Source organism: Panthera onca, chromosome B3 (genome assembly GCF_046562875.1).
Source record: "Panthera onca isolate mPanOnc1 chromosome B3, mPanOnc1 haplotype 2, whole genome shotgun sequence".
Lineage (NCBI taxonomy): Eukaryota > Metazoa > Chordata > Mammalia > Carnivora > Felidae > Panthera > Panthera onca.
The window spans coordinates 29,492,940-29,513,641 of NC_138344.1; the positions used below are offsets into that span (position 1 = coordinate 29,492,940).

A 20,702-nucleotide genomic window follows, 5' to 3' on the forward strand; every position below is an offset into this window, starting at 1 on the left:
TCAGGAACACGACAGGGATGCCCACTCTCACCGCTGTTGTTTAACATAGTGCTGGAAGTTCTAGCATCAGCAATCAGACAACAAAAGGAAATCAAAGGCATCAAAATTGGCAAAGATGAAGTCAAGCTTTCGCTTTTTGCAGATGACATGATATTATACATGGAAAATCCGATAGACTCCACCAAAAGTCTGCTAGAACTGATACATGAATTCAGCAAAGTTGCAGGATACAAAATCAATGTACAGAAATCAGTTGCATTCTTATACACTAACAATGAAGCAACAGAAAGACAAATCAAGAAACTGATCCCATTCACAATTGCACCAAGAAGCATAAAATACCTAGGGATAAACCTAACCAAAGATGTAAAAGATCTGTATGCTGAGAACTATAGAAAGCTTATGAAGGTAATTGAAGAAGATATAAAGAAATGGAAAGACATTCCCTGCTCATGGATTGGAAGAATAAATATTGTCAAAATGTCAATACTACCCAAATCTATCTACACATTCAATGCAATCCCAATCAAAATTGCACCAGCATTCTTCTCGAAACTAGAACAAGCAATCCTAAAATTCATATGGAACCACAAAAGGCCCCGAATAGCCAAAGTAATTTTGAAGAAGAAGACCAAAGCAGGAGGCATCACAATCCCAGACTTTAGCCTCTACTACAAAGCTGTAATCATCAAGACAGCATGGTATTGGCACAAAAACAGACACATAGACCAATGGAATAGAATAGAAACCCCAGAACTAGACCCACAAACGTATGGTCAACTCATCTTTGACAAAGCAGGAAAGAACATCCAATGGTAAAAAGACAGTCTCTTTAACAAATGGTGCTGGGAGAACTGGACAGCAACATGCAGAAGGTTGAAACTAGACCACTTTCTCACACCATTCACAAAAATAAACTCAAAATGGATAAAGGACCTGAATGTGAGACAGGAAACCATCAAAACCTTAGAGGAGAAAGCAGGAAAAGACCTCTCTGACCTCAGCCGTAGCAATCTCTTACTCGACACATCCCCAAAGGCAAGGGAATTAAAAGCAAAAGTGAATTACTGGGACCTTATGAAGATAAAAAGCTTCTGCACAGCAAAGGAAACAACCAACAAAACTAAAAGGCAACCAACGGAATGGGAAAAGATATTTGCAAATGACATATGGGACAAAGGGCTAGTATCCAAAATCTATAAAGAGCTCACCAAACTCCACACCCGAAAAACAAATAACCCAGTGAAGAAATGGGCAGAAAACATGAATAGACACTTCTCTAAAGAAGACATCCGGATGGCCAACAGGCACATGAAAAGATGTTCAACATCGCTCCTTATCAGGGAAATACAAATCAAAACCACACTCAGATATCACCTCACGCCAGTCAGAGTGGCCAAAATGAACAAATCAGGAGACTATAGATGCTGGAGAGGATGTGGAGAAACGGGAACCCTCTTGCACTGTTGGTGGGAATGCAAATTGGTGCAGCCGCTCTGGAAAGCAGTGTGAAGGTTCCTCAGAAAATTAAAAATAGACCTACCCTATGACCCAGCAATAGCACTGCTAGGAATTTATCCAAGGGATACAGGAGTACTGATGCATAGGGGCACTTGTACCCCAATGTTTATAGCAGCACTCTCAACAATAGCCAAATTATGGAAAGAGCCTAAATGTCCATCAACTGATGAATGGATAAAGAAGTTGTGTTTTATATACACAATGGAATACTACGTGGCAATGAGAAAGAATGAAATATGGCCTTTTGTAGCAACGTGGATGGAACTGGAGAGTGTGATGCTAAGTGAAATAAGCCATACAGAGAAAGACAGATACCATATGGTTTCACTCTTATGTGGATCCTGAGAGACTTAACAGAAACCCATGGGGGAGGGGAAGGAAAAAAAAAAAAAAAAAAAAAGAGGTTAGAGTGGGAGAGAGCCAAAGCATAAGAGACTGTTAAAAACTGAGAACAAACTGAGGGTTGATGGGGGGTGGGAGGGAGGGGAGGGTGGGTGATGGGTATTGAGGAGGGCACCTTTTCGGATGAGCACTGGGTGTTGTATGGAAACCAATTTGACAATAAATTTCATATATAAAAAAAAAAGAAAAAGGCATCTGAAAACATGGAATATCAATTTATGAAAAAAACTCTCAGGAATCTAAGAATAAAAAAAAAAGCTTCCTCAACCTGATAAAGGGCATTTACAAAAAACTATAGCTAACAGAATACCTTAATGGTGAAAAACTAAAGGCTTTCTCCCTAAGATCAGGACCAAAGCTTCTATTCAAATTTTGCTGAAGATAACAATGAAAAGAAATAAATATTATATAATTAAAAAAAAACCTGTTTTTATTCTCAGATATGTTTATGTACATAAAGAAATCTTATAAATGCACAAAACTATTAGAGCTCATAAGTTTGTTTGTTTTTTTTTTTTTTTTAAACCAAAGTGCTAACAGAGTATGATGGGAAAAGAAACCTTTTCAGCAATAGTGTTGGAACAACTGGTTACCTGTACGGAAACATAAATTTGGGCCTAGGCATCTGCCCATTAGTTTATTTGAGATGAGTCATAGCCTAAATGCAAAAGTAAAACTTAACAAAACTTCTAAAAAATACATAAGAGGCTTTTTTAAACCTTTGTTTAGGCAGAGATCTCTTAGAAACCAAAAACCCAAAATAGACATCATCACAAGTAAAAACCTTTCCTTATCAAAGGCTATCTTCAAGAAAATGTATAGACAATTTCCAGACTACAAGATAACATTTGCAATGCATATGTGACAAAGAACTTTGTAGTCAAAACATATAAAAAAACTCAAAAGTAAGGTAACAACTTTTAAAATAGGCAAAAACCTTCAATGCACATTTCATAAAGAAAGATACCAAATGGTTAAAAAGCACATAAAGAGATGTTTGATATAATTTGTCACTAAGGAAATGTAAATTAGAATTGCAATGAGATGACACTACACTCTCACTGAAAATAGGGCAAAATTTTAAGAACTAACAACATTAAGTATGTACTAGCAAGATTGTGGAGAAACTGGAACTCCCACAGATTGCTGACAGGAGTGCATAAGAGTACAACCACTATGGAAAATGGTGTGGTATTCCACTTTTAGGTATTTACCCAGCAGAAATGAAAATGCATATATACCCAAAGACCTGGCAGGAGCTTAACTTACAAATGCTAACTGGAAACCCAAAGTCTATCAACAGATGAATAAATAAAAATTATAGGATATGCACACAATGGATATGTGCAACAATAAAAAGAAACAAACTATCTCACATGCAACAACACTGATATATCTCAAAAACAATACACTTAGTAAAAGAAGTTAGCCACAAAGGAGTCTGATTTCATTTGTATGCCTTTCCAGAACAGGAAAAAGAAATCCATAATGACAGAAAGCAGATCAGTGATTACCAAGTACCAGGGCTGGTGAGAAACTGACTGGAAAGAGGTACAAAGACAATTTTGATGGGTGTGGATTACATGAGTACCTAGATTTGTCAAAGTCAACAAACCCTACATTGGAGATCTCTACATTTCACCTAAATATATCATACCACAATGAAGAAAAAAGTCTATAGATATAGGTAGGTATGCATAAAGAGGATATTTAAGCCAAATTATTAACAACAGAATTATAGGTATTTTTCCTATAATTTTAAGATTTTATTTAATAAATTACCATTACTTATATTAACAAAAAAACAAAAAAAAAAAAAAAAAAGAAAAAACAAGTTAAGCTCTCAAGGAGAGCCTCATTGAAAAGGTGACATTTGAACAAAGACCGAAGGAGATAAGGGAGCTAAGTGTATGGATATATGTGGGGAGAGGAAACCTGAGGTGTAAAGAGCCCTCAGGTTTTGAGAAGTGACATGACTGACTTACATTTTAATAGGCTCACTCTGGATAGAGTATTTAGAATAGACAAGGAGGCAAAGGCAGAAATAAGGATACTAATCACAGAGCTAGTACAGTAACTCAGGTGAAAGATGATAAAGGATTGGTTCAGGGTAAGCAGTGAAGTTAGAGAGAGGTAGTCAAATTTTGAACATTTGTAGTTGGACTGGATGTGAGATGTGGGAGAAAGAAAGGTCAAGTAAGGGTTTTGGCATAAAAGCTGGAATAAAGTATCTATTTACTGTGACAGAGAAGACTATGGGGTCAAAGAGGGGTTCTGGAAACAGCAAGAGCTTGTGTTTGAGTAAAACTGCAGATATAAAATTGGTAGTCATCACAAAGTAGAGGACATTTAGAACCACAGATAGTGGGAGCTTACCAAGGGAATATGTGCATAGAGAAAAAAGAGCTTACAAAAATGGGCTGTATAGCATTTCAGTGTCAGGAGGTAAGTTCTTAGCATAAACTAGAAATGAAGGTCAGTAATACCCTCAAGTGCACTGTGAAACTATTTTTAGAAACTTAGTGGGATCTCAAAAAATACAATAAAAAAAAGCCTTTTCTATTCTTTGCTTGAATGAATACTCTGAAGTTTTCATTGATTCTGTAAGATGAAATGGACACCTTTGATTACAATCTGAAATTGGAAACTACTGAGTGATAACCATCATTCACTGTTATTCTAGAACTATATTGCTATAATCCCATGGGATCAAGCTTCTCCAACTTTCAAGACATTTGCTGATAAAGGTAAAACAACACATTTAGATTACCTACTCCCAAATAGCAAAAATCATCTACTACTGAGGAACTACATTTGTGTCCTGAATAAGACTCATCAGTCATCAGATGATGCTACAAGCATGTAAGGCAATGATGTACTACATAGCTGTCTGATCCTCAGATGGTACTTTGGAGGCTGATGATAAACTACGGGTCTGACAACTCACTTTCCATTTCAAGATATTTCTTGAACTTTTTCTTGTTGTGACAGCAACCAAATTGATTAAACCTAGTCATGGGATTTGACACTATAGCCAGCAGACTTCTATTTGTTGATTGCTATTGATTTTCTTTGATACCTCATTTAAAAATCAATAGTTGGAAAGAAAAATAGGCTTAGTTTACACATACTTAAACATACTACTGTATGCTGGAGGAGGCACAGGTTTGGCAAGGCTTTGGCATCCAATTATAAGAAGAGCTCTTAACAGGTGAAAGCAAGGGCTTTAGATCGATACGCAGTTTTCTTTCTCAATCAAACAAAGTGGCTATAAATTAGGCTCATCAGTATTATTTTCAAAGCTTTCTTGAAGCAAACAAGTTTAAACTTTTTGGGAGGGCACAGGGTCTTCCTCAGATATACATTAGCAAGGATATATCACTAAAGTTTTTGTTTTCTTTTCTTTTTAAGGATATTTATGGTACCTGGAGTTCATCCGGGCTTTTATCTTTTTGGCTTTTTTTTTATTTTTCTGCCTCTCTTCTCCATCTTTCAATGGTTCTGGTAGAGCTGCACTTTCAACCACAATGTCAATAATATACTTCTTTAATGAAAGATGCTCCTGCAAGATAAATAAATGATAATAACATTGATGATGGTTAAAGAATAACATAGCATTGCTACAGACTACAGTGAGTATAAAAAAGTATATAGATAAAAGTAAAGTAATATTTACGAAATTCTGTTTTTCACAATTCCTTTGGAAAACACTGAAGAAATGTTTTACTTAAGATTTTCATGGACTTATCAAACCTTTTCTGTACATCAACTGTTATACATGCTAAGGATACAAGGACATATCCCTATCCCTCACAACCACACAGCATTGAGAGGTAAAAAAAAAAAATGTATGTGTATATGTAAATGTACATATGTATATATGTGTGTGAGTGTGTGTGTGTGTGTGTGTGTGTGTATACACACACATACACACACAAATCTATAATATCCAGTAGTAAGTGTCGATTAGAAAGATGGGATGCTATAGGAGCCCAAAAGGGAAACAAAAGCAATGTTCACTGGGGGTAAAGGGGAAAGGTTTCAAGAAGAAGTACCATGTCTGCTATCTCTTGAAGAATGGACTGAATTTGAACATACAGATATTAGATATATGAGTGTTTGTTTGAGCTGAGTGTTGGGAAAGGTGGCAGAAAGGAAAAATAAAAAAAAGGCATTTCAGAACACACAAAAAGAGATGAAAGTAGAATGTGGTTACTGGAAACAGCGATGTGGTTTGGCTGGAGCGCACAGATTCTGGCCCCATGTCCCTCCTTATCAATGTTAGATTTTACAGCCCATTACTATAATCACTTCCTTGCATGTACACAGCATGTACATTCCCTTCCCCTCTCTTCTTTACTCATACTTGCATGGCAAAATCCCAATTCTAAATCCAACTCCCACCCTACTCTGTGCCCATACCTGGCCAAATTAATGTGGCTGTAATTATGAACTGTGTTGACTACTCTCACTTTAAATTTATGACATTACAAATGTCATACTCAAATGGCCCCTAGTATTGCCAGGCAATTAGGGAACCTTAAACTATTTTCTCTACACACTCTTTTCTAGAAGTTGTTTTAGATCTCCTCAAATTTCTAACACCCTTAGCCCTGTAGATCACTTCCTCTTTCCTGACACTTTTTCTTCACTAGGCTTCCAGACATTACACTATCCTCCTAACTTACCAGCTGCACCTTCTAAGTCTTCTTTGTTGGATTCTTTTGCTCTGCATGAGCAAATGTTGGAACATCCCAGAGCTATATACTTCTCTATCCAAACTCATTCATCAAGTGCAGTGACTTGAAATATTATTTATACACAGGCAATTCCCAAATTTTTAGCTCTAGCTCTGACCTCTCCTCTGAACTTCACTCCTATATCAAACTGTCTACTACAAATTTCCACTTAGATAAAGTATTTCCATCATAAGCATTTCCAAAATAATAGTCCACAACAAAATGCTTATGTTCCCCACATACAGTTACTCTTCCCAGAATGTTTCCCATTTCAAATGCAACTAGAAAAAAATACCCAGGTCTCAAATCAAACAAAAGCAATAATATAAATAAAGATAATTCTCTTACCATATCTTCTAAGGATACATGGTATAAAGCAAGTCATATGTGAAATCATTATCCATGTTACCATTTTTGAATGCTTAATTAATACATGATCAGCAAAGGGCTAACCTGAACACATTATTTCCTATAATCATCACAATACCATAAAACAGGTGGCCATATGTTTACATTTTACAAGATACTTAATAATGGTTCAGAGAGGTCTAGTATTATGTCCACAGCCACAAAGCTCAAGGTCAAACTAGCTGACTTCACAAGACCAAGCTATTCCCCTCCCCCGACACTGCCGATATAGACTGAGTCTGACATGTTAATTTCTATTTCTGCACCAAGAAAAAAGAATATTCCAAATGACACCTTCTACTTTATGGAAGGTCCAATATACTATTTTAAGTTACATGTAAATGTCATTTACATATCTAATAGAATCCACTAAAGATCACTATACACAAAGGTAGACACTATACAGAAAATCTTGGACTTTATCTAGAACTATCAAAAATCCTATCTTCTTAAAGAACAAAACATCTACACACATGAATTATGCATTCACGTTAATGTTAACATTTTCAAAAATCTCAAAACTAAAAACAAATGAGAATATATTTTTATTTGACTTAGTAAGTTTTATCTTTTTAAAAAAACTTTTTTTAAAATTTATTTTGAGAGAAAGAGAGAGAGAGACAGAGCACACCAATGGGGGAGGGGCAGAAAGAGAGACTCCTAAGTGGGCTCCACACTGCCAGTGCAGAGCCTGACGTGAGGTTCTAACCCACAAACCGCGAGATCATGACCTGAGCTAAAGTCAAGAGCCAGATGCTTAATCAACTTACAGTTGATTAAGGTGCCCAAAAGTAAGTTCTATCCTAATACAAAATCAGTATGTGTCAATTATAGAATATATAAATAAAAATTAAGAAATAAAAAATCTCATAAAATACTAACACCTAAAAATAATTATATGAATATATCTTATATTCTTTGTGTGTTTTTACATGTGGGATATGCCATTTATAATATTTTATAAATTTTTTAAATTTAAAATTTCAAATACATTCTATTAAATAATATTCTACAACATAATCTAGTGGCTATCAGTTATTCCATTTCATGAATATACCTAATTTTACTATTTTATTGTTAGATATCTAGATAACTTTTATTATCAATATTATAAATGCCAGTGCAACAAATATTCCTACAGTTAAGATTTTAAACACATAATCTATTTTCCCTTTGATCAAATCATAAAACTGAAATTCCTATATCACAGAATACACATATTTTTAAGGATTTTTATAAGTATTCCCAAATTGAACAACCAAACTGGGAATTAATTTACATGCCCACAAGTGATCTGCCACTACCTAGTGTTTCTATTTTGTTTGTAAATCTATCAATTTGTTGGCTGAAACACTGGTGTTAGTATGTTAGACCATTTATATTTTGTCCTCTGTGACTTAAAATGTGTCTTTTGTCCAGCTTTCTATAAACAGATTTCAAGTTTTTATACGTTTCTGTCTAGTGATTTGCATTATATTTTAGCTTCTATAAGAAACAAATCAATTTTGGGCGATAAAAGAAACACACTGTGGGACGTGACAGAGGATAATTAATAGTCATTTTTCCATTAAAACTATGGAGACTTTATACAGGAAGGTACTGAGATGGCTTCTGAAGATAGAAGGTATATGTAAAGGTTTTTCAACACTAAGGAGTGGCTGATGAAATTATGGCATATTTCCATGAGGAAATATTAGTCATTAAAATCCTTATAAACAGAAAATTGGAAGTAGATGAAGGCAGTGGCAGCAAAATTTTAGATTCTCTCTAGGGGCATCTGGGAGGCTCAATCGGTTAAAAGTCCAATTTTGGCTGAGGTCATGATCTCACAGTTGGTGAGTTTGAGCCACACACTGGGTTCTGTACTGACAGCTCAGAGCCTGGAGCTTGCTTCAGATTCTGTGTCTCCCTCTGTCTCTGCCCCTGCCCCCTCATGCTCTGTCTACCTCTCTCAAAAATAAACAGTAAAAAATTTAGCTTCTCTCTAAATTACCATATAAAACAGAAAAAGCAATTACATATCAATAGCAAAACCCACAGAAAATATTTACAACAAAACAAGGTGACAATGTATCCCCCTAAACCCCACACCAAGTAGGTGAGGTCAAATTACCAACGCATCAGCAGAGTTTCAGTGTCTTTGAAGGAGAAATCAAGGGAAACAAATAGTGAATAATGAACTCCACAACAGAATTCTAGAAAAGGAACCATTTTCCATTGGAGAATTCAATAGGCCAATTTGAGAAGAGGATCTAAAATGGAGAGAAGTTTGCCCACTCCGAAGGCAGTGAAAGAAACAGCTGCATTAAGGACTTAATACTTTGGTGAAGGCTAGTCCCAATGAACTCTCAAAACTGAGCCATGGGAAAACTGCTGCAAAAGGAATTTAAATGTGCCAACTAGAGATAATAAAGATAAAGGGGGAAAAAGCGTAGACAAAAGAAGAGCAAGGAAAGAGAATAAAGAAATTTCAGAAATCAAGTTACTCTATTTTATACAAAAATAACAGAAAAGGAGCTCCAGGAAATTTGAATACCTATGCCAAATTCACAACTGAATCTAAAAGTCTTATAAAACCAATTCCACCCTAAAAGTATCAAGGCCAATAGCCAAAATTATTTTTTAAAAATAGCTAAAATTAAGCAACAATACAAACAATGAAAATACACCAAAAAACATGCACAGGCTAAATCCAAATTTTACTCTCCATTTCAAAACAAGCTAAAACAAATTTTTCAAGGGGTATAAGGCATGAGAAAACAACACAACTCACCATCTTAATAATTTAGAATTTAGGTCATGAGATTCAAAGAAGATTGAAAATGAAAAACTAACACTTAAAAATGTTAATAAAATAGAAGACACAGAAGAAAGAACAAACAACAAATAATGCCTTAGACAAATAAAAGATGAAAGGAGAAAAATGTTTATATCCAAAGATATAAAGAAAAAGGAGTTGAGAGTAAGTGGAAATATGAAAGATGGGCAAAGATGTAAATAAAAGTCTGTTAAAAAAGAAAACCAAAGCAAGGGAAGAGATCAAATAATAAAAACTATAACTCAAGAAAACTCTCCTAAAGAGAATATAATTAAATACTAAAAGGGTACACCGCATGCCCAAAAATACTGACCCAGAGTAGCTAAAGCCAAGATACATCCTATTACAACTTTTGGGCTTAGAAGAAAAAGGAAAAATTACTTGAACATATAGGGGAAAAAACAAGTGAGTTACAAGGGAAAAATCAGATTACCAGCAGCCTTCTTGACAGCAACATTTTATGGCAGAAGAAAATGAAGCAATATATTTAGTATTTTCAAAGAAAGAAATATGAGCTAAAGATTTTATATCTAGTAAAACCAACTTTCAGGAATTAAGTCACAGATAAATGTTATCAACATTAAAAAAACTCAGAGAATATTATATTCATAAGATCCTCCTGTGGAATCAACTAAAGAACAAGCCTCTGAGGATCCCAAGGAAAGATGGAAGAATAGGAGGATCTTAGGCTCACCTCCTCACATAGGTACACCTAAATAACAAACACATGTGCATAAATAACCCAGAAACCACCCAGAAGACTGGCAGCTCTCCAAACCTAATGTAGAGAAGAGGGTAGGAAGGGTGGAGACATGGTCAAGAGCCACATGGCCCTCACTGCAATATAGCACAGAAATGGCAGTTTGAAACACACCTGGGGTTTATGAAAGTGAGGTTTGTTTACTAGTCTCAGAGCATGTGCTAGAGGGGCAGGCATCTTAGGAAGACTTCTTCAAGAACAAAAGAGCTGGCAGTGCCATTTCCCTCTCCTCCCCTCACCAAGATACAGGGATACATGGGAAACAGCACAGCCCAAACACTCTCCACGTAGCTTGCTAACAGCATGCGCTGCCTCCATGTTCTCCTATGGACCCACACCCTCCAACACACCCTTGACGAGAGTCCAACCAAAGTAGCACCACAGGTGTGACAGTGTGTAAGTGGCCCTGAAAGAGGTCAGCATCATACCAAAGTGACTCTGACCCTGGGGAGAGGGGCAGAAAAACACACAAACCAGTAAGGTGGCAGCCCCAGCAGTGGGTTGGAGCAGACATCTGGTCTGACTGCAGGCCCTACCCACCAACCAAAGCTTCCCAGGAGACAACACAGGGCAAGTGCCCTGCAGTGTGGTGCTATGGTGGCTCCGACAAATGCATGGTGTAAGCCAACCCAAGCTTAGGCAGACCCACACTGGCCTACTAACAACTCAGAGACGAAACGCTGACCACAAAAAACAGAGACTTTGCAGACTACTATGCTTAAGGCAAACCCAGCTCAGACACAATAGTAAAGCACATGCAGTGCACACAGGAGATACCCATGAAGCGCCAGATTCAGGTGAACAGGGGACACTGCAATACAGGGCACTATAGCACCTCTTCATCATAAGTAAGATCAGGAGCTGTAGCTGACTTTCCTAAAACACACAAAGAAACACAGAGAATCAAACAAAATAAGGAGACAGAGGAATACGTCTCAAATGAAAGAACAGGACAAATCAGAGCAAGAAGACTAAATGAATGGACATACGTAATATGCCTGATAGAAATTTAAAGTAATAGTCATAAAGACGCTCACCAGACTTGAAAAAAAAAAAAGAGTGAGGATCTCAGCAACACCCTCAACAAAGATACAGAAAACATAAAAAGAAACCAGTCACAGATGGAAAACTTAGTAGTTAAAATTAAAAATACACTAGAGCTAATAAATAGTAGACTAAAAGAATGGATGAAAAACCTGGATGATAGAGTAATGGAAAGCAATCAAGCTGAACAGGAGAAAGAAAAAGACAAAAACTGAGAATAATAAAAGGAACTCAGGACACCATCAAGCACAAAAACATCTGCATTACAGGGGTCCCAGAAAGGGAAGAGACTAGGGAACAGAAAATTTATTTGGAGAAACAATAGCTGGAAACTTCTTGAATCTGGGGAAGGAAACAGAAATCCAGATCCAGGGGGCACAGAGATCCCACAACAAACTCAATCCAAGGAGGTCCAAACAAAAACAGAGGGTAATTCAAATGGCAAAATGTAGTGATAAAGAGATTTTTTAAAATTATTTTTTAATATGAAATTTATTGTCAAATTGGTTTCCATACAACACCTAGTGCGCATCCCAACAGGTGCCTTCCTCAATGCCCATCACCCACTTTCCCTCCCTCCCACTCCCCATCAACCCTCAGTTTATTCTCAGTTTTTAAGAGTCTCTTATGGTTTGCCTCCTTCCCTCTCTGTAACTTTTTTTCCCCCTTCCCCTCCCCCATGGTCTTCTGTTAAGTTTCTCAGGATCCACATAAGAGTGAAAACATATGGTATCTGTCTTTCTCTGCCTGACTGATTTCACTTAGCATAACACTCTGCAGTTCCATCCATGTTGCTACAAAAGGCCATATTTCATTCTTTCTCATTGCCAAGTAGTATTCCATTGTATATATAAACCACAACTTCTTTATCCATTCATCAGTTGATGGGCATTTAGATTCTTTCCATAATTTGGCTATTGTTGAAAGTGCTGCTATAAATACTGGGCTACAAGTACCCTATGAATCAGCACCCCTGTATCCCTTGGGTAAATTCCTAGCAGTGCTATTGCTGGGTCAATAAAGAGAATTTTAAAAGCAGCAAAAGAAAACAGTTACATACAAGGGAAACCCCATAATGCCATCAGCTAATATTTCAGCAGAAACTTTGCAGGCCAGAGGGAGCGGCATGATATATTCAAAGTGCTGAAAGAAAAAACCTGCAACCAAGAATACTCTATGCAGGGGCGCCTGGGTGGCTCAGTCGGTTAAGTGGCCAACTTCAGCTCAGGTCATGATCTTGCGGTCCATGAGTTCGAGCCCTGCGTCGGGCTCTGTGCTGACAGCTCAGAGCCTGGAGCCTGTTTCAGATTCTGTGTCTCCCTCTCTCTGACCCTCCCCCATTCATGCTCTGTCTCAAAAATAAATAAACGTTAAAAAAATTAAAAAAAAAAAAAAAGAATACTCTATGCAGCAAGAAGAGGCAAAGAGTTTCCCAAACAGAAGTTAAAGAAATTCATCACCATTAAGCCAGCCTATAAGAAATGTTAAAGGACATTCTTTGATGGAAAGGAAAGACCATAAGCAGGAATAAGAAAAGTAGGTAGCACAAAAGCAGTAAAATTAAGTACATCTATAAAAATCAGTCAAGGGATTCACAAAATAAAAAGATATAAAGTATGACACCATACATTTAAAATGTGGTGGGGAGAGAAGTAAAAATTAAGTGATTTGAGAATGGGTTCAAACTTTATAGATGGCTATTTGCATAATATATTATACATAAACCTAATGGTAACCACAAATCAAAAACTGTTAATAGATATACAAAAAATAAAGAGAAAGAAATCCAAGTACATTACTAAAGACAGGACACTGTGCGAGAAGAGAGCAAGAGGAAAAATAAAGAGAAAGAATTCCAAATACATTACTAAAGGAAGCAGAGCACTGTGAGAGAAGAGAGCAAAAGAAAGGAACAGAGAAAAACTGCAAAGACAACCATAAAGCTAGTAAAAAAAAATGCTAATAAAAGTACATGCCTACCAATAATTACTGTGAATGTAAATGGAAATACCAGTTCAATCAAAATACATAGGGGGACGGAATGAATAAAAAGCAAGACCAATCCATATGCTGCCTGTAAGAGACTCATTTCAGACCTGAAGACACAAGAAGATTTAAAGTGAAAGTATGGAAAAGTGTTCATCATGCAAATGGCATGAAAAGAAAGCCAGGGTAGCAAAACTTTTCCGGGACGAAATAAACTTTAAAACAAAGACTGTAAGAAGAGACAAAGAAGGATGCTATATGATCATAAAGGAAACATCCAACAAGAATATATAACAATTGTAAATATTTATGCACCCAATAGGAAAGCACTCAAATACATAAAGCTACTATTAACAAACATGAAGGCAGTAATCAGTAGTAATTCAGTAATAGTAGGGGGCTTTAAAACACCACTTACATCAATGAACAGTTCATCCAAACAGAAAATCGACAAGAAAACTGGGTTTGAATGACACACTGGACCAGATGGATCTAATAGATATATTCAGAACATTCCATCCTAAAACAGAACACAATTTCTTTTCCAGTATACATGGAATATTCTTAATAGATCATACAAGGCCAAAAAACAAGTGTTAACAAATTCAAAAAAAGGAAGTCCTATCATCCATCTTTTCTCACCACAATGCTATGAAACTAGAAATTAACCAGAAGAAAAGTTCTGGAAAGAACATAAATACATGGAGGTTAAATAACATGCTATTAAGCAATGAATGGGTCAATCAAGAAAGCAAGGAGGAAATCAATAAAACATGGATACAAATGAAAATAAAAACACGACAGTTGAAAATCATAGGGATGCAGCAAACGTGGCACTAAGAGGAAGTTTATACTAATACAGGCCTACTCAAGAAGCAAGAAAAATCTCAAATAAACAACTGAACTTTATATCTAAAGGAGCTAAAAATAAATAAAGTAAGTAAGTAAGAAAAAAACCCCAAAACCAGTAGAAGGAAGGAAATGATAAAAGATCAGAACATAAATAAATAAATTAGAAACTAAAAAAACCATAGAACAGATCGATGAAACCAGGAGATTGTTTTTTGAAAAAAAGAAAAAGTGGGGCGCCTGGGTGGCGCAGTCGGTTAAGCGTCCGACTTCAGCCAGGTCACGATCTCGCGGTCCGTGAGTTCGAGCCCCGCGTCAGGCTCTGGGCTGATGGCTCGGAGCCTGGAGCCTGTTTCCAATTCTGTGTCTCCCTCTCTCTCTGCCCCTCCCCCGTTCATGCTCTGTCTTTCTCTGTCCCAAAAATAAATAAAAAACGTTGAAAAAAAAAAAATTAAAAAAAAAAAAAAAGAAAAAAAGAAAAAGAAAAAAAAATGATAAACTTCTACCCAGACTCATCAAAATAAAGAGAGGACTCAAATAAACAAAATCAAGAATTAAAGAGAGAAATAACAATCAACACCACAGAAATACAATTATAAGAGAGTAATATGAAAAAGTATATGCAAACTAACTAGGCAACAATGAAGAAATGGGTAAATTCCTAGAAATATATAACCTACCAAAACTCAATCAGGAAGAAATAGAAAATTTGAAAAGACTGATCACCAGCAATGAAAGTGAATTACTAATAAAAAACTCCCAACAAACAAAAGTTTAGGACCAGATGGCTTGACAGATGAATTCTATCAAACATTCAAAGAAGACTTAATATCTATTCTTCTCAAACTATTTAAACAATAGAAGAGTAACATTTCAGTTTCATTTTATGAGGCCAGCATTATCACCATATCAAAACCAGATGGCAACACTAAAAACAAAGAGAATGACAGGCCAGTATCTCTAATGATCATACATGCAAATATTCTCAACAAAATATAAGCAAACCGAATCCACCAATACATTAAAAAAAATTGTTCACCATGATCAAGTGGGATTTATTCCTGGGACACAAGGGTATTTCAATATTCACAAATCTATCAATATGATATATCAAATCAACAAGAGAAAGGATAAAAATCACATGATCATTTCAACAGATGCAGAAAAAGTATTTGATAAAGTGTAATATCCAGTCACAAGAACTGTCAACATAAGAGATTTACAAGATACATACTTCAACATAATAAAGGTCATCTATGAAAAACTCACAGCTAACATCATACTCGATGGTAAAAACTAAGTGCTTTTCCCCTTAGATCAGGAACAAGACAAGGATGTCCACTATTACCAGTTTTACTCAACATAGTCCTAGAAATCTTAGCCACAGCAATTAGACAAGGAAAAGAAATAAAAGGCATCCAAATTGGTACAAAATTAAGCAAAATATTCACTACTTGCAGGTGACATGGTATTCTATAGAAAACCCTAAAGACACCATCAAAAAACTCCTAGAAATAATAAATGAATTGATTAAGGTCACAGAACACCAAATCAATACACAGAAATCAGTTGCATTTCTATACACTAAAAATACAGTAGAAGAAAGAGAAATTATGAAAACAATTCCATTTATAATTGCACCATAAATAACAAAATATCTAGGAATAAACTTTACCAAGGAGGTAAAAGACCTGTATCCTGAAAACTATAAACATTGATGGAAGAAACTGAAGACGACACAAACAAAGGGAAAAACATTCCATGCTAATGGATTGGGAGAAAAAATATTGTTGAAATGGCCATCCAAACCAAAGCAATTTACAGACTTAATGTAATCCCTATCAAAGTATCAACAACATTTTTCACAGTACTAGAATGAATAATCCTAAAATGTGTACGGGATCACAAAAGGCCCCAAATAGCCAAAGAAACTTGAAAGAGAACAAAACTGGAGGTTTCATAACCCCAGATTTCAAGATAAACTACCAAGCTGTAGAAATTAAAACCGCATAGTATGGCACAAAAATAGACACATAGATCAATGGGTAAGAATAGAGACCCCAAAAATAACCCCACAACTATATGGGCAATTATTTTCCACAAAAGAGGCAAGAATATGCAATGGGAAAAAGACAGTCTCCTGAACAAATGGCTCTGGGAAAAGAGTACAGCTATATGCAAAAGAACAAAACCAGACCACTTACTTCCACTATAAACAAAAATAAACTCAAAATGGATTAAAGAACTAAATGTGAGACCTGAAACCATGATAATCCTAGAAGAGAACATACACAGCAATTTCTTTGACATTGTCTGTAGCAACATTTTTCTAGATATGTCTCCCCATACAAGGGAAACACAAACAAAAATAAACTACCAGGACTTTATCAAAATATAAAGCTTTTGCACAGCAAGGGAAACAATCAACAAAATTAAAGGCAACCTTACAGAATGGGCCATATCCGATAAAGGGTTAGTATCCAAAACAGATAAGGAACTTACACAAGTCAACACCCCAAAAACAAATCCAATTAAAACTTAGCAGAAGACATTAACAAACATTTCTTCAAAGATGACATACAAATGTCCAACAGGTACATGAAAAGATGCTCAACATCATGTATCATCAGGGGAATGCAAATCAAAACCACAGTGAGATACCAACTCACACCTATCAGAATAGCTAAAATAAAAAATACAAGAAATAAGTATTGGAGAGGATACAGAGGAAAAGGAATGCTCATGTACTATTGGTGGGAATGCAAACTGGTGCAGACATTGTGGATAACAGTATGGAAGGTCCTCAAAAAATTAAAAATAAATTACCTTTGATCCAGTAAGTGTACTACTTTATGTATTAACCCAAAGAATATAAAAACACTAATTCAAAAAGATATATGCACCCCTATGTTTACTGCAGCATTATTTACAATATCCAAATTATGGAAGCAACCCAAGTGCCCATCAACAGTTGAAATGATAGAGATGATGTGGTGTGTGCGTGTGTGTAATATTACCCATATGAAAAATGAAATCTTGCCATTTGAAACAACATGGCTAGATCTACAAGGTATAATGCCAAGCAAAATAAGGCAGTCAGAGAAAGGAAAATATCTTATAATGTCACTCATATGTGGAATTTAAGAACCAAAACAAATGAATAAAGGAATAAAGAGACAAACAAAAAACCAGACTCTTAAATACAGAGAACTGGTGGTTACCAGAGGGGAGTGGGTGGGGCGATGGGTGAAACAAGTGACGGGGCTTGAAAGTACACTTAACATAATGAGCACTGAGTAATGTATAGACTGCTAAATCAGTATATTGTATACCTGAAAATAATATAACACTGGATGCTAATTATAATGGAATTAATTTTAAATAAGATTAAAAGAAAAAAGTTCAAAAATTTAACAAAATAAAAACTTAAGAGGTAATAAAAAAAACAAGCCTTAGAAAACTAAAATGACTAGAAAGACATAGACATAAGGACTAGTATTAACAATTACAAACTTACAGAACTAAGACTAAACTGGTAGTTAAAGGCTAAAGAAAATAGTATATCATGGCTGTGCCTCAGATTTTTCACAGTATTACTATTGAAAAAGGCAGAAAGAATGGGGAAAACTTATGAACAAAATTTTAAACTGTTCTCAGCAATTACATTGGTAGTAGGAGTAGTGGTAATGTCATTCTAAACCAGTTTGTGTGTAATGTGGGATGAAGTAAAGGAGATTATGGATATTATAATTGTATCATTCTCTGTGTCTTCAATTCTCTGAATTTTTGGTATGGAAGAAAAGAGATACAGTTAAAATACAGAAGAGGTTAAATAAAATGCCTATAGTCCTAAATTTAAATTTTAAGAATTCATGAGCCCATCATATTTAAAGAAAAAAATAAAACCTATGCACACACACATAAGTATATATGAGTGCAAATACACAGTTCATATACAGATCACATACATTTTATTTATTTCCTAATTCTGTTCACAATGACCTACTCAATAGTAATTAGCAACCCTAATATACCATTTCTTTTTTTTTTTTTAATCAGGGGAAAGCGTGAATGCAGTCCCCCACTACCACAAATTATGCAGTCGAGTTCCCCACATTTGGGGAAATCGCAGGGGTCAGCACATCCCGAGTGCAATGGATAAGCCTCGCCCTGGGAAAACCACCTTCCTGATCATGGTATCTCCCCTGCCACATTAAGTATGCTAATATACCATTTCTTAAAAGTAACAAGGACTTCCAGTGAAATGACTGATCATAAGGGTAAAAAGATTGCCATACAAAGTAGCAGGATAGCTATCAAATTCAACTAGGCTCATGTCAAAAGAATTTGATAGCAAACTTTTTAAGAGACTCCTACTGACCAAAATATGGCATAATTTGAGCTTCAAAAAAGAATATTTGCAATGACTGAAACCCATCAAAAGTATTTAAATCCATGAGTTTTCAATAATACACATTTAACGGATGCCTGGATAGCTTAGTCAGTTAACCGTCTGACTTCAGCTCAGGTCATAATCTCTCAGTTCGTGGGTTCAAGCCCTGCATTGGGTTCTATGCTGACAGCTTGGAGCCTGGATATTGTTTTGGGTTCTGTGTCTCCCTCTCTCTCTGTCCCTCCCCTGCTCATGCTCTGCCTCTTTCTCTCTCAAAAATAAATAAAACATTAAAAATTTAAAAAAATACACATTAAAAAAAACTAGTTGGATGTCTTTGCAGGATATTAGAGAACAAATTCATTATTTTTAAAAGTGGCAAAAAAAAAATTTATCCTGCCATTCAGTAACCAAATAGTAGATGAGGGAAAGCATCTCTTTATAAATATACACAAATAGTAAATGAAAATGAATTATAAAATTGGAATATACCCCTATCCATTAATTCATGGGTATAGGTATCCATTAATTAATAGCTAATACATCAATATAAGAAAAAGAAAGACAATCAAGACATTATGTTCATCTTGGTGAAAGAACTGAACACCAACTATAGAACTATAGTTCCCAATTATAGAACTCAATACAAATTACGGATTTCGGTTGAACCTTACTCTGATCAAGCCTCTAGGTTCACCTGACATGGGCATGTAATAGAGGACACAGGGAAAACTTCCACTGGACACTGTACAGTAACAGAGCCTTAGAAAGTCACATTATTCCTTAGTTAGGAACTGAATTTCCTAGTCCTATAAGTCCCTCTTATAGCTAGAAATAGCCTGACTGAATTCTAATCAATAGAATATGAATGCATGCTGAGTGTTTGAAGGTCCATTCACTTTATTCCTCTTCAGCAGACTGGAACACTCTAACACAGCTCTGAGCCTGAAGGAGAGGGCATATACTACAGGATGACAGAGAAAGATGGGTCGCTGAAAAACCAAATGGCATTTGATTCCACTCATAAACTGGAATCAGAAAAAAAATAAAAAGAATCAGGCCTATAAATACACAGAACAAACTCATAGTTAACAGGGGGAAAGGGGTGAATAGATGAAGGGGAGTAGAAGATACACACTTCCAGTTATGAAATGACTAAGTCACAGGGATAAAAGGCACAGCATATGTAATAGAGCAAATGATATTGTATTAGCCATGTAATAGGACAGACAGTAAGTAGTTACATGTGTGGTGAACACAGCATAATGCATAAATTTGTCAAATCACTAAGATCTACACCAGACACTAATATAACATTGAGTGTCAACTACACCCAAATAAAAATAAAATAGAAAGAAGGAAAGAAAAAAGGAAAGACAACATGGAATAAATCTACCCTGAATACTTCTACTGTTAACATCAGGGCAATACTGTAAGAAATAAAATTCCGTGTTCTCAAAATCATTGTATTTTTGTTGTCTTTATTAAAGCAGATTAGTCTTCTACTCTAATGAAATTATGTAAAAAAATTACATATATACCTATAAATATCTTTGTATACTTATATGTGTATATGCATATGTATAAAGAAAATAAGGCAGGAGGAGGAGTTTAGACGGCAGAGGAGTAGGGAAACCCTAAGCTTGCTTCATTGCTCAAATGCAGCTAGATAAATATATCATTTTGAACACCCAAGAAATCGATCTGAGAACTGAGAGAGCAAAAATGCTCAATTAGAGGTGAAAAAATAGCCACATAGTGGAGGGGAGGAGCTGCAGACAG

General features: G+C 35.7%; 1 protein-coding gene and 1 non-coding gene across 4 annotated transcripts in view; both read right to left on the reverse strand.

The window, feature by feature from the left end:
* SCAPER (S-phase cyclin A associated protein in the ER) overlaps positions 1 to 20,702 on the reverse strand; it is a 522,888-nt gene that overhangs the window by 288,700 nt on the left and 213,486 nt on the right. For all 3 annotated transcript variants that reach the window (XM_060617955.3, XM_060617952.3, XM_060617953.3), the window contains one exon: positions 5,349 to 5,485. In XM_060617955.3, coding sequence (XP_060473938.1) covers positions 5,349 to 5,485 — 137 coding nt within the window. The remainder of the gene's footprint in view (positions 1 to 5,348; positions 5,486 to 20,702) is intronic.
* On the reverse strand, positions 18,584 to 18,748 carry LOC132670522 (U1 spliceosomal RNA). Its single transcript, XR_009606758.1, has one exon. It is a non-coding gene; the product is annotated as a U1 spliceosomal RNA (small nuclear RNA).